This window comes from Triticum dicoccoides, chromosome 1B, assembly GCF_002162155.2.
Source record: "Triticum dicoccoides isolate Atlit2015 ecotype Zavitan chromosome 1B, WEW_v2.0, whole genome shotgun sequence".
Taxonomy (NCBI): Eukaryota; Viridiplantae; Streptophyta; class Magnoliopsida; order Poales; family Poaceae; genus Triticum; species Triticum dicoccoides.
In genome coordinates, this window is record NC_041381.1 from 652,300,921 (window position 1) to 652,316,922 (window position 16,002).

At 42.7% G+C, this 16,002-nt stretch overlaps 1 protein-coding gene across 1 annotated transcript; it reads right to left on the reverse strand.

Annotated features, from left to right (window-relative positions):
• Positions 1-10,090: 10,090 nt before the first annotated feature.
• LOC119349401 (beta-1,3-galactosyltransferase pvg3-like) lies at positions 10,091-12,054 on the reverse strand. The gene has a single exon (XM_037617432.1). The coding sequence runs from the start codon at positions 11,653-11,655 to the stop codon at positions 10,630-10,632; it is 1,026 nt and encodes a 341-aa protein (XP_037473329.1). The 5' UTR covers positions 11,656-12,054; the 3' UTR covers positions 10,091-10,629.
• Positions 12,055-16,002: the final 3,948 nt, after the last annotated feature.

A 16,002-nucleotide genomic window follows, 5' to 3' on the forward strand; every position in this document is an offset into this window, starting at 1 on the left:
TCCCCCCCTTCTCCTATTCCAACTAGGAAAGAAGGGAGTCCTACTCCCGGTGGGAGTAGGACTCCCCCCTTGGCGCGCCCTCCTTGGCCGGCCGCCTCCTCCCCCCTGGCTCCTTTATATACGGGGGCGGGGGGGCACCCTAGACACACAAGTTGATCTACGGATCGTTCCTTAGCCGTGTGCGGTGCCCCTCTCCACCATATTCCACCTCGGTCATATCGTCGCGGAGTTTAGGCGAAGCCCTGCGCCGGTAGAGCATCATGATCGTCACCACGCCATCGTGCTGACGGAACTCATCCCCGAAGCTTTGCTGAATCGGAGCCCGGGGATCGTCATCGAGCTGAACGTGTGCTGAACTCGGAGGTGCCGTACGTTCGGTACTAGGATCGGTCGGATCGTGAAGGCGTACGACTACATCAACCGCGTTGTGCTAACGCTTCCGCTTTCGGTCTACGAGGGTACGTGGACACACTCTCCCCTCTCGTTGCTATATCATCACCATGATCTTGCGTGTGCGTAGGAAAATTTTTGAAATTACTGCGTTACCCAACAAAGGCAACATCGAGCTATGCTCATGGCGCGATGTCGACGGATGCATGAGGAAGAAGAATTCAGCACCCTCAAGGATTTGAATTTAATTTTATCTTTTTGTATGGGTGTGTTTGTAAGATCCAGTGATACTTTATATATAACCTTCTGCCTTTTCGCAAAAATTGCAAAAAAAAACATGGGATAGCAGAATCGACCCAAATATCCTAACGGGCCGGCCAGACATGGAAACAGAGTTAAGATATCTACTTGTTCCTGTCATTTGTGTTTCTACAAACTTTCATGGTACAAGGCGCTAGAGTTAAGATAACTCAGTGATGAAAATGTTTAGGGCTTAAATTTTAACATTTTAAGCGTTGAAGTTTGCCTTTTTTACCGGATGCAAAAATGACTTTTTTTCTTCATGAAAGTTGACATGAACATGTGTGACAACACCAACATGAACCAGAGAAATAACTATTAATTAGGTTAGACATTCGCATCCTATTCGGATTTTTGTGGCCGGTTTTTTTGTTCTTTCTCTGTCCCTTTTTTGGCCGTATCCTATTTGGATTTTTGTTTTCTTCATTCTTTCTCTTTTTTTATTTTTAGTTCTTTTATTTTAATTTCACGAACTTCTCTTTTAAAATTTGTGAACCTTTTTTAAATTTTTAATACTTTTTCAAATCAATGATTGTTTTCCAAATTTGTAAACTTTTTCAAATTTGTAAAAATCAAATTCATGAACTTTTTAAAATTTATGAACTTTTTTAAAATCCATGAAATCTTTCAAAATTCATGATTTTAGACATTAAAAGGTGTGGAAAGAAAATTAGGCATCTACTTTTTGTGTCATCATTGTTTCTGCAAATTTTCATCGGATAAAACCCTAGATTTAAGATGTCTATGTTTTTGTTAGGGAGTACTATTGTATATGTTAACAAGAAGTTAAGTGCTTAAAATTTTGATCCCTTTAGCGCTGAAGTTTGTCCCGGTCGATCGAATCAGAGGAAACATGTGATATCCTGATGGGTGGGCCAGACATGAAAACAGAGTTAAGATACCTACTTGTTCATGTCATTTGCGTTTCTGCAAATTTTCATTGGACAAGACCCTATAGTTAAGATGTCTCACTTATAAAAATGTTTAGTGCTTAAAATTTAACTTTTTAAGCGCCAAAGTTCTCCTTTCTACCGGATGCGAAAATGCTCTTGTATTTCATGAAAGTTGACATGAACATGTGTGACAACATCAACATGAACTGGAGAAATAGCTATTGATTTGGCTAGACAATCGCATCCATCCATGCCAATTCCATTTGTATTGCTCAATCATAATTAAAAAGATTGAGGATACTCAATTCATAATAATTTATGGCTTTTTGAAACATTTTGAATAAACAAATTTGCAAAGAAAAAAAGAAAACAATTCGAGGCTGCGCAAGTGACGCACATGCAGTGCGCCACTTGTCAGCGCCGGAGAATGTGGGAGTGACTTTTGCAAAGGTACCTTGCAATTAGTGATCTTGTATATTCCACCAATAGCATCGCTTTAATTGGTTATGGGTAGGCTCAGGCAATGGGTTGATTCAAGACGGAGACGCCCCTGGCATCTGGCGGATGACATGCTGCAAGGTCAGGTGGGCCACCCGAAATATGGGCCTACTACCTCTCTTCACGCCGGTCTCATTGGGCAGCTAGCAGAGCCCACCAATCCATCAGGGCTATATGTCGCTCGTATTGAGAGCGGCGTCCAGCGAATAGGCCCAGTAGCAAGGTTTCGTCCGCTGCGTGCTATAGGTACGTGTAGTCCAGTTTACTACTGTTTTTTGGAAAAAAATATTTTCTTTTTATTTGTTTTTTCATCGGTTTCCCTTTTTTATATTGCTTGGTTTCTTTGTTTTCTCGTTTGTATTTTTGGTCTTTCTTTCTTTTTTCTTATACTTTGTTTTCTATTGTTTCTCTCTTGTCTTTCTATATTTTCTTTGATTTTTTTTTGCTTTTTATGTCAATTTTATTGGGTTTTTTCCCATATTACTACTTTTTCTTAGTACATAATGTACGTTTTTAGAGCAGACGTAATGCATTTTATGATACACTTTGGATAGTTTTTAAATATATGATGTACACTTTTTGAAAATACATGTTTTGAATACACAGTAACATCTTTTTCCAAATATGCCTTGTACAGTTTTAATAGAAATAAACATTTTTTACCTATGGGAATACACTTTTTACATTCTATAAACAGTGTTTACAATGTCACAAGCATTTTTTTTAATTGATGGATTTTTCTGTAAAATGATACATATGTTTTCTAACTATAAAATACATTTGTTTATAGTACGCAAACATTTTTTAACATTGTATACAAGTTTTTAGAAATGTCATAGAATTTATTTTTTTGAAACTCATGAATATTTCTTTCAGTGTTGCATAGATTTTAAAAATTAGTCAAACATTTATGTGCATTGTATAAACATTTTTAAAATAGCACGTAAATTTTTTAACTTCGCTAACATTGGTCAGACTTTATTAAATGCAATGGTGCACTGTAGAACACAGAAAACCTAATAAACTTGATAATAACAATTCAAATTATAAACTCTTAATTTTATGTTTGAAGCGCATTAACAAAGATTGAAGTATTATGACATGCTTTGGAACACGATGAATCACATTGAAACCGTATGATTGTTTTTGCAGGACATAATAGAACAACATTGATCTGCCTGAAACACAACATTAAGTTTTCGCCAAGTGTCACTGAGTTCCTTTGTATTAGTTTGATGTTCATTGACACACAATGTAACAATATGATACACTTTGACCCAATGAACTACAATAGAACCAGTGACTGACATGCTATGGAATACTATGATACACCATGTAGCATCGTGTACAGTTTGCATGTAACACCCCCAAGCAATGAGGCTTGCAACATTTTTGACCAATTGAGAGGGCTGGTGAAACCGGACCTTGCCGCAAGACAAAATGAAAGAAAGAGGTTGAAGTCACTGCACCAAAACCAGACAACTGCACCCTGCTTGACACACCAACTGTCAATAAGATTCAAAGAGAGCTAACAGATCTGGCATCACCGATCCTCACATGCTCTTCACCAATGCCAGATCGGACGTTGTAGAGATAGAGATACTGGAAATCTTGTTCCAACACGCCATCGTTACAATCACCACGCGGGTGTCGCGAGGTCATCATCGTCATGGCTGGCCGCAAACAGAGGGGGCGGTATTGTTGTGTGGTGAGTGCAATGAGAACAACATCATGCTCTGACCCATGTGCAAATGAAGTTACATAACTTCACATTGTCATCTGGATTTATCATAGCTACTTTTGCTAAGTGCCCAAAATAATTTGTAGATGATGTTCAAATTATATGTAGTTACTGTGTATGTTGTTGTGGTTAGTATACGTAACCGCTACCAATGACTATTCATTCTTGAATTGAGTTGTGTCAACATATTCATTTATATGAAATCCATTATGAACACTTGCGCCATCATATTTCAAAAATATATCTTCATCTAGATACTTCTTGCTTCACTTGGTACGGAATTTTTCTTTTTCTTCCAAAAAGTTTGAGCTAGTCGTACCATCAGAACACATTGCTGATGGTTTCAAATTATTCGTGACGTTTTACTAAGTATGTTGACTTTCTTTTTGGATGATATCAATTTATGTACTTAGCTGAATTGTTCGGCAGGAAAGAGTTGTGAGTCAACTAAAAAGGGTGTGAGAAATGGAGAGCGGCGAAAGAGCGCACGAGCTCGCGCGCTCTCGCTTCGTGGACCAATTGAACATCGAGGCGCATTTATTGGTCATGGATATACGACCGAGTACCTGTATGACGAGGCAACGGAGGAGAACGGCGGTGTGACTGTAATCCACGAAATGTTCCGCCGGTACAAAAAGACAAAGTGGTACAGGATGTTTTCTGTACCGTACACGCACAGGAAAGGAACGGCATGACCGTGACGGGGAAAAATTGACATGCCGGGCACAGACAGAATCTCCTAAGCGCCGCTCGCGGATGGGATTCGTACTACGGCGACGGCGGAGATGGTCGGAGATGGGCTATAGTTCTTATCAGATCCGGTCGTCAGGTACGCCCGCAAGCCATAGCCGAGCTGGAGTGATGTTGAATCTTTTACTATACTCGAGCTTAGCCGTTTGATCTGATCTGAGCAGGTTCCCGTTGCCGGATCTCGGAGACACTGATTGCAAGGCGGAAGGTCTGCTGGAGCCAAATCTGTTGGAGGACACGGCCGCCGAGTCCGTGGGCGACGCGCCGTCGGCACTCCATTTGGACCTGAACAGCACCTGTGACAGCTTGAGCTTGTCGTCTCCCGACTGGGAACAGTCAACGGGCAAAGACAACCCTCAAGTACCCGGTTGGATGAAGAGATAACTCAATTCATAGGGTGTCCCCGCAGTAGAGTTCACACAGCGTTGGTGTGAAGGCAACCTTGATGGCTTGTGTTGACTGCGTGGTCGTCAGAAGGAAAACAAGTGTGGTTCGTATAACTGAAAATGTTGTCATTGCTGCAGGGTTCGTGTTGGCCGTGCGCCTACTGAACGGCCACCATTTCTTGGTAGAGTATGCGCCCTAGAAAAAACATTGAGGGGATATGCAGAGAAAAAGACTGACACAATTGTAGTGCCTGAAGTTGGAAGCAAATTCGATTCGATAGGAAAAGCATATGACTACTACAACCTGTACTCCAGGGAAGTTGGTTTTGGAATAAGATAGGGGGAAACAAGGCTGAATGTCGAAAGGACAAAATGCATGCAAGATATGGTGTGCACACGTTTGGTGGGTATTACTTCAATTTGATGTCGCCCTGGCATTACCTAATCCTGTACTGTATCTATGTGGGAAAAACATATCATGATCTTGCTTGTCTGATGATCATTTCACGGCAAGCCAAAAAAAAAAAACACGGTTCCTGCCAGAGCCAGACCGAGTGCCCTGAGATGACATGGCTGCTCAGATCAGAGGAGTATAGGCCATCACACAATCATTCCCTGACTGATCTATCTCTTCAACGGACTTTGCAATGGGGACAGCCTTTCGGGGGTGGAGTCTAAGCAGTCAACGGCAAAAACAACCCGCAAGCTTCTTGGTGGACAAAGAGGTAATTTCATTGAACTGCAGTTCGTTTGTCAGTCTCATACTAATCAAAAAGTTTTGGGATATTGAGAAATGGTGAACTGTGTAAATGATGCTAACTGACATATAATTCAGAGAGTTTTAACTCGGGTGTGCATTCTAGGCCTGCTTAGAGAACTATGACTTATGTGTTCTACACGGTATGGTTCTGTCCATGAACAGTGAAACTAGGGTTTTCTTCAAACAGTTAGTGCACATGTATCAGAATTCAGAAATAAGGTGAGCAATTCAGAGCAAACTTGAAAGTATTTTTTTTCTTTGATGCTACAACACTTTTATTTTTAGAAGAAAAAACTGTATATGTTCTAGGGGAAGAATTTGCAAAAATAGGCACTGCTCCCTCCATCCCCAAATACATGGCGCATACATTTAGTCAAAAAGTCAATGTTGTATAAGTTTGACAAAATATATAGAAGAAAATATCAACACCTAAAATATTGAGTGAATACATTATGAAAATATATCTAAATATGAATATATTGATATTGGTCTAGTATTGTTTCTCTTAATATTTTTGTATATACATTCGGCCAAACTTAGAAAACGTTGACTTTTTTTGACTCAGTTTATACGCCATGTATTTTGGGACGGAGGGAGTAGTGGTACAAGATTTATGATTGCAGAAGACACTTTCAAAGTGAATGAGAAATTGTATCCGACCATTGTCACATGTTGACAAAGTGGTTTGCTGAAAACTATGTAGTTCTGACTTGTGAGGCTAATAGTCATTAATGTAATAAACAATTTGTGTATGGTAGGATCCTTCTCCTGGATGAACATGAGAAATTCATTCTTCTTTCATACTACAATATGTGTGTTTGAAAAAACATGACATATTTGTTCTGTATTTATGTGCAGTCTATCTGCTGTCATGTTGCTATGAAAAAGATCATATATGTTCCGTTTGTCGACCTCTATTCAACCCATCTATGCACGGGAGATCGGGCAAACCTTTTTAGTCCAATATCTTCAGAGTACCAAAGGTTTTAAGTGCACCAGGTTTGTCATGTTTGTAGACATTGTTCATATTCACCTTGCCCATGATATGATTTATAGCTGAGTGTAACTCTATATCTGTGAATAAAACTTGTTGTTCCATTGCAAAAATAACAATTACGATTTTTAGCTGTTTATAGACATGATAGAATACCAAAGTGAATTAATTAGGTATATAACTAGAGTAAATCATACCCGATCTCATTTTTCATGGTTCCGTAGAGTAGCACAGGCACCTTGCTAGTACATCACAAGGAGTAAGTTCAGAGCTGATTTCCACAAGATCATGCACCACATGCTCATCGTTGATGAATTCGAGAAAGCGTGGGGGGTTCTCATAGAGACATACAACCTGCAAAAACATACCTACCTGGCACAGATCAATGAGGTCAGGACCAAGTGGGCTAAACCATACTTCAAGATTAAATTTTGTGCAAAGATGACCAAGACACAACGAAGCGAGAGTGCGGATCACATGCTGAATGATTATGTTCCGGCTAGCTGCCCGATGCACTTGTTCATTCGACAGTACATGAGGCTGTTGTTTGACAGGGAAGTAAGAGAGAATTATGCGGAGAGGAAGACTAAGATAGTGGACACCCATAATTATGACACATTGATGCTGTGTGAAGTGGTCACTGAAAATGACTTATTTTGTGTTTTGTTGCAGGCGGCGCTAGTCATGAAGATGAACACGCAGCTTGAAGTGCATGTAAGCAAGGTATACACCCATGTCATGTTCGAGAATTTTGGTGAGGTGCTGTATGACGCTGGACAGTACAAGTTAGATGAGGTTGAAAAGGGTGCAAAGTACTTGGTGAGGCGGTACTTCCCCAGAAGCATGACAAGTGATGCAGGGTAGTATATGAGGTTGCTGTACTCGATAATGGGGAAGAGATAACTTGCGAGTGTGGTAACTTTGAGCAGACATGATTGTTGTGTTGTCACACGGTGAAGGTAATTGCATGTCCTTCTGCAGGTAATGTGAGATCATTTTGGGAGCAGTAGTTGATCGGTCGCAATGTAATTGTTGTAGGTGCCGGATTTCCTTGGCTTTGAAGAAATACCTGTGAAGCACATATTGAAGAGGTGGATGAGGGATGCGAGGGACTCCCAGAGCACCTTGTGCATGTGCAGAAAAGACCAGATGGCCATCAACTCGATAATAACCCAGCATCTTAGACAAGGCGATGGAGCTGACTAATAAGTCTACGGTGCACATCCTTACACCTATCAAGGCAGTGCGAGATGGCACGGGATTAGAAGATCGCACTGCTGCAGCCAGAGCTGCTGTGTGTGCAAGCAGCAACATTCAGGCTCCCCATGATGCCTGCGACAGAATTTGGACGAGTGTGCCATTGGGAACCTGGAAAGATTGGTTGCTCCTGCGTGGAAGAGGAAAGCAAGTCGGAATACCAACAGCAGGGAGAAGCTGCCGTATGACACGGCGGTGCAACCTCCGGGAAGATAAAAGGGTTGTCTGTCAAAGATGATAATCGATTTTGTGGAACTAGCAAGCGTACAAGGTTCTGCAGCAGGGAAATCTGGGCATAACAGCACTGTATGCCCTCAGCGCGGCGACATCCTAAAGAAAGTGAGGTAGGAGTTGTCTAGGCCGACGGCCAGACAATTGTAAATCCGTTTTTTTAGAGGACATAATATATCAGTTGGTAACATCATTCTCAGGATTTTTAAGAAGGGTACGACTCCCCCCTCGTCGCCTCCGCTCGGGCGACTCGGGCAGGGACGAAACCCTAGCCGCCGGGGGTTCTCCTTCCCTCCCTTCCTCCGCCGCTGCCGGCCTAAAGCTCGGGGGCTGACGGAGGTGGCGGGGGCCTCCCTCTCTCCTGCGCCATGGGGGTAGTGCGAAGCACCGTGGCGTGAGCAGGCGCGGCCGATCTGGCATTGGCGGCACGGACGGCGTCTCTGCCTTGATCGGCGGCGGCGTGATGGCCGACTCTGCCTTGGGCGGCGATGGCTGCGGGCACTGTGGCCGGCCTTGCCTCGGGCAGCGGCGGCGACGGGCCATCTGACCTCGGATCGGCGGCGGTGGCATGGAGGGCTTGGTGGACGAGTCGGCGCCATGCATGGTCTGACCTCCGGACAGATTTGATCTGAGCGGTGCGGCAGCTCATGTCGATGCTAGATAGAGGTTCGTCAAGCGGATTCGGGTGAAAACCTTGTTCTCGGCTTGTTGCCAAGACCGATGATGGCGGCATCTTTTGTGTTGTTACCTTCTTGAAGGCATTGCCTCGGAGAAGCTCCATACCTCTATTCGCTACCTCTGGAAGAAACCCTAGATTCGTCGATCGGCTGATGACGACACTCTTGTGTCGCTACCCCCCTTGAGGGCGTCATTCTTGGAGGTGTGCATAGACTCGAAGGGCTGCGGTAGAGCGGCGGTTCCTGTGACGCATCGACGACGTGGAGTCTCAGCGGCATGGTGTTGCAGGGTCTCGGCGACGAATGCGTGATGATGGACGCGCGTAGGATGGCGGCGTTGTCTAGCGCCATGGTGGCATCGGCGGTATGCCTGTCAAGATGGATGCATCAGTACCTGCTCTGAAAATATATCGGTGGTGACGGTCCCTATAGCGTGCGTATGCGGTGTCCGCCGGTGTGTGACCCAGACCTAGGAACGACTTGGTTGGGACCTTCGGCCTTAGATGTTGTGCTTTGGTATGAGGTTTGGATATGTGGCTCAGACAATTTATACACCTTCATCAAGTGGATACGAGTAGCGACAGATGTCGCCAAAATGATTGCTTCAGACATATTAATGTATTACTTTGTAAGGCTTGTTGAATAATTAATAAAATGATAGTATGCATCGTTCTGGTGCAAAGTCCGAGGGTTATCCTCCTTTAAAGAAAACCCCATCATTCTCAGGATTTGATGACTATATTTGACCATCTGAATATAAGTTTTTGTAGAAATTTTACTATGGACTACATACAAAGCAAAACGAACAAATCTATAATCTAAAATATATCTATATACCCTTATGTAGTCCATAATGAAATCTATACAAAGCCTTGTATTTAGGCACGAAGGGAATAGTACATATAAATTATAATTGCGAGCTGCTTGTTTTGAACGGATTCAGCGGCTCCGATGTTTGCGGGCTGCCCATCCAAACGGAGATGACGGTGTTTGTTTGTCCGTCCACATGCACAGGACGTCCCCGCGTCGTCTGCACAAACGGCGGATGGTTTCCGCTGGGTCCCGCTGCGTCCCGTCTCTTTTTATCATCCGTGTGCGATTAAAATACATGGTGCAGCCCAAATCCCAATAAAACCAAACGGCAGTCGATACCGTGAGCAGGCGAGCTCGTGAGCTCCAACGAATTTTCGGTGAGAAATGTAGCAACACCACTCTCTTTAGAATGTGCACGCGCGTGCATATCATATGTTAAAGAAGAAGAACATGTATAGAAACCCGAATCCAGAAGAGGTAGCAACACCATGAATGTATGTACTCCCTACTTTTTTTTGAACTCCACGTATTAGGTTTATCTGAAGTCAGATACTTCAAGGTTTGACCAAGTTTATACAAAAAGTTATTAGCATTCACAACACAAAATTGATATCATTATATTCATTATGAAATATATTTTCATATTATATTTAATTGGTATGCAGATGTTGATACTTTTAAATATAAATTTGGTCAAATTTTACAAAGTTTAACTTTAGAAAAATCTAATACGTGGAGTAATAAAAAGAAAACGAATGGAGTATGTACTAGGAATGAAAATCACACACTGAAAAAAAATAAAGTATGTATGATGTCCAAATGGACATGTCAAATTATCCTCTTCTTATCCAACCACCACCCACCCGCGCAAATTCAATGCACACGTACTGCTGCCGCCCGGGCGACCGGGTCGAGCCAAGAAGCAAAACGAGGACCGTTTCAAGGCAGGTGGTAGAGCGCGGACGGCGGCAGCGCGGCGGTGGCGTTGAAGTAGGCGAGCGTCTCGGCCCACCGGCCGGCGTCCTTGAGCATGTGCACGGCGATGGTGTCCGGGCGGAAGCCGCGCCGGAAGCAGTTGGCCGGGGAGCTCCCCAGGTAGTTGTACATCCTGGGGGCGCCGTCGTAGCGGTTCTTGGCCTTGCCGGCGACGTTGAGCCACCGCCCCGTCCACATGTCCTCCGGCCCGACGCGGTCGCGGCGGCTGACCTCGGAGCTCGCCACCCAGCGCACCAGATCCCACGACAGCGCGTACCCCATGCCGGACATGAAGGGCGGGAACGGGTAGAAGTTCTCCCGGTCGCACGGCATCTGCAGGCCCAGGTACGCGTCCTCCCGCGCCGCGCCGGCCATCCACGCCGCCAGCGCCGGGAGCCGCAGGTACGTGTCGTCGTCGGCCTTCATCACGTAGTCGTAGGCGCCGTCGGGGAAGGCGCGGGCGGCGGTGGCGAAGAAGTCGTACGTCTTGCCGCCGTCCATGTTCTCGGCGCAGTCGAGCACGATGACGTCGCCGTACCGCATGATCTCCAGGGCCACCAGCACGGCGTCGACGGCGGAGGTGACGTTGCAGAAGACGAAGCGCACGTCCACGGCGCCGGCAAGGGCGGGGTGCTCCTGGAGCTGCAGCGCGTACACGGTCCGCAGCAGGTGCCGCCGCTCGTACTTGCCCGGCATCGTCTGGATGCCGATCAGCACGCGCACGCCGGGGTGCCCGTCCGGCGCCTTGACTGGCGTGGTCGTGGCGGCCTTGGCCTTGGGCGTGGCGTTGACCGGCGCGAGAACGGGGTCATGCGGCGGGGAGCCGGGGCAGGCGCCGGAGAAGAAGGACTGGAGGCGGAAGTCGTTGGGGTGGACGACGAAGACGGTGAAGGCGAGGAAGCCGGCGCCGAGGACGAGCATGAGGAGGTGGGACGCGTTCACCGGCGAGCCGGCGGCGCCCAGGCCCAGCTGCTTGTACAGGGAGGGCATGGCGGCGCTCCGAGGGATCGGGTGCGCCTGCGTGGTGCGTGCGCAGAGAACGAACTGGAGCGCTAACTGCGTCTGCTCCTTGCCTAGAGAAGGAAATGGAGCGCCTGCTTGTGCTGCGTTGGAGCTGAATGGTTGGACATGGACATGGACCTGGTCGCGGGCTCGCGAGGCTGCTGCTGATTTGGTCGACGACGGCGAGGTTGCGTGGATGGCGAAGAGACTGATTACGCATTCAGAAATTCGCAATCGGGAAGGGTTATAAAATGGGAGAGGTTGGGTTCAGATATGATGTCAGACGGGGGTGACAGATTGTGACTAATCCAACTCGAGTCGTGCTTCGGGCTTCCACGGGGTACAATCAATAACTAGAGGGCAACTGGTAATCGACAGATGCTCACGGGGTACAACGAGTTAAGCAGCAAATTTGATATTTTTCTTTTGTTGTGTGTCGTTGGTAGACATAACATGTATTTGTATACTACTTTCGTCCTGATTTATTAACATGTATTTGTATACTACTTTCGTCCTGATTTATTGTTTTCCTTAGTATTTTGTGTAAATTTTTGACAATGAATTTAACTAACAAAATATTAATGCATGTCACAAAAAGTAGAATCATCAAAAACTATGTTCAAATACGAATCCAACAATATAATTTTTTGATGGCATGCATTAATATTTTATCAGTTAAATCCACTGTCAAACTTTAACACAAATTCATATTTAGCAAGAGTAAAAGTAAAGGTAATAGATTGAACATTGATAGGGGATAGAAAATGTGACATATCGAACCTATCAAGAAAATAATATAATATTCTATCTATTCGCTATAAGCTGATATGTTTTATTTGGATCGTATAGTAAATACTAGTAAGCTTGCACGTGCAACGCACGTCTCTGCTAATGCTCTTTTAAAAGATACATCCACTCCCAATCAAATACACCTTGTGTGCATGTCTCATACTACCTTATACTTATAGTTGTTGATGGTAATATAAGATGACACACAAAAGAAACAGCGAAGGTAACATTCATCATATAGACCTGAAACCATGTTTTCAGGCCCTTACATCTAGCAAGAGATAGGTTCAAAGTTGTTGAACCTCATTTTTTCGTAACTTATCTCCATATAAATAGAGACCATTGATGGTGCTTTCAAAAACTCTGAACATTTTGGTTTATCACAAACTACATAAAATAGATATGTGTGAACACCATGTATTTTGGAATCAATGTTGCAACTTGCAAATTATACTTTTTCTCCCCGAGAGAATTTACAAAGGTATGCATCAATGTTTGATTCTGCAATGTCAGATGCCAAGAAAGCACTCATACATTTTCAAGGCAATATTATTTCAAATCAAATGTCATGCACATTGCCTACCTTCTTTTACCCTGGAGATGAATTCATCCAGATAATCTTGTAGACCATCCATAACATTGTTTTGCTTGCAATTCCATTATGTACAAGTACAACACCATTCAACAGGGTGCACATGCACAGAAAAAGAAGTAAAAGAGACAAGTTGGGAGTTGTACATTACTAACTAAAAATGATCTTTTATCCATTTTCTTAAAAGATTCAATTATTGTTGATTCTTCTTGGTAAGTAAAAGTAAGTAGGAAGACAAGATTTTGGTGAAAGGTTTTCTTTCTTGTTCTCTCTCCCTGTGAACTGTAGGAGTGATAAAAATGGTTTCTTTTCCTTTAAGCGGTAAAATTTTAATTGAGCACACAAGCGAAAATATTTTAATTTAGAACATATAAATAATGATATTGTTTGCTTTGGGCAAAAAGATTGTGAAGTATTGGTTGAGCCAAGGTATGTATTTCATTTCAATGGTTCCATGAATGATAGAAGCAAAAATCTCTCATTAATTGATGGTCGGACTTCTTAGATTCAGGTAAACTGAAAAGATAAAAAAACAATCAAGAGAACACAGTATTTACTATTTTGCAAAAAAAAGAACATCAATTTTGTTCACATTTAATGAGAGCAATCTCCAGTTCTGCTCTCTTAAGTGCTTAAAAGGCAGTGAGACATGTGTGAATGAAAAATATACATACATAGTAGATATAAACTCTAACCATTGGCTATGTTTGTTCACTTATATGATCACAAAAAGTAAACGTATCCTGTTGTTCATAAATAAAGCAAAACATATCATGTGTCAAAGTATATACTAATTATGAAATAAATGTCAATCATGTAATCAGATATGATAAGCACACAAGCAAACATAAATGGAATGACATGGCATGAAATCTCTAGCCAGGTTTCTTTTTAATACCCGGAACAAGAATCTAGCTGGTCTCTTTCAATTGTCCCTCCAACTTTGTTCGGTGACAGCGATGTGGAGTTTGGACAAGATTCCCTGGGAGCATAAGAGAAGTCATGAAGAAATGATTTTTACCTATGAAGTAGTTCGAACATGCTCCTATTGATCAGTACTAAGATGAAGCCCTGCTACTTGGTGTTGCTGCCTAAAAGGACACCTAAAATGATCATCGAGAACATTCTATTGATCCTTCTATTTTCTGGAATGACATCAAGAAGTAACTTCCTGGAAAGGTATGACAGTTCTAGTACTTAGAAATCTATTATCCTTTTCATTTTCTAGGCATATATTCTATCACATACAACCTGATCCTTCTGTTTTCTGTTCAAGAAAAGTGAATTCCAGTACGAATCAGATTTATCATCATGTTCTAAAAGTAAAATTGAATTTTCAACAAGCAGTATAAAGGCAAGCATGACTAAAAGTTATTTTCAAAAAAGCATGACCAGAAAAATAGGAACTGCAAACTATCTCAGAAAGATTTATCTGAATTTAAATATTTTTAGTGCGCGCTGACCTGCAACTCTATGTCAGTAAGCTTGTGCCAATTTATTTTCTAGGTGACGATCCAAAAATGTTTCCATATCGAAAGAAATACTGGAAACATAGTTTTGTTGTTAGATCCACAAAAGAGGCTTTCTGTGTCACAAGCACTCCATCCATTTATCACTGTGAAGTGAAATAGTTGATGTACACGCTTTTTGAACTTTAAAAATTTCGTGGTTTACAAAAGATAGGATGATAAGTCAATTGATGACCAGAAAATGCTTAGAAAACGCTAAGAAAACATACCTTGCAGAGAACAGAAAATGTTGAATTTTTTTTCTAAGACTATAGATAACACTATTACTGTATCAGGGAGAAATTTACCGCAGACTTATCTCTTCCGATGCTGCCTCCAACATCCTTATATAAAACTGTAGTGGGGCTTGGACCAGATTTCCTGGGAGCAAAAGAGAAGTGAAAATAAATGTATTATAGAGGTCAATAGCTGCCCAACAATAACTTTGAAAAGGAAATTAATCAAAGTCACTTGAATTGGATTCGATCTATTTGTACACACAAACACAAGAAACCTTGCAAATTGCAGTACAACTATGATATTAGTATCATCTATGATCTCCAAAAATTACCAAAAAGGAAACCTGATCAGGGTGCCCAGCTGCAACGTATCTGCAATGTTGTCTGCTGTCATCCATAATCTCTAAGAAATTTCCAAAAGTAAATATGTAAAATATACCCAGCAAGCTACATGTGTAATATCACTTGAATTAAAACAAACGATAACACAATATTCATATGGATAAAATCACATCACCGTTTGAATTAAGAATGTTGTTGTCTGAGAGCGTGGAAAGTTACTGACCTGTTGGAATCACTGAAAACCAAGCCCCAACAAAACCAGGTTACGTACACCGATTCAAGTAACATAATAACTCACTCACATTATAAATCCCCAAAATCTGGTTGTGTACAGGTCCAAAAATTAGGAATCCTGTGTTCCAAATAAACACTGCAAAGGGTCATGATATATGAAAAATGTTCTGTACATTACAGCAAATAACCATATATGAATAAGAGTTGTAAGTAATTGGAAAAATTATTAGATGCTAAAATCGGAATCATTAACCATGCTATTTAGTGGGATTATGCCAATATGGAGTATCACGTCGCTCCAATGGTTCGCCTACTTGCTCCACAAACAGAACATTCTACACATAGATTGGAAGAACAAAATCACTTCCATCAGAATACAACCCAAAGGTTGAAAAAAGAAACCAAATCACTTTAATCAGAATGCTACCCAAAGGTTGAATCAACATAGCAGCAACTTGTGCCTTCAGAGAAAAATCGTCGAACACATACCGTGCAAGAAGTCATGTGTTCAGATGCACTTAGTGGAGATGAGGGAGGCCTGATTGGCTGATTGGATGCAAATCTCCAGTCCATCCCCGTTAGGTAAGGCGATTCTGGATTTGGTCATCCCACCTCAAGGATGGGGCGGTGC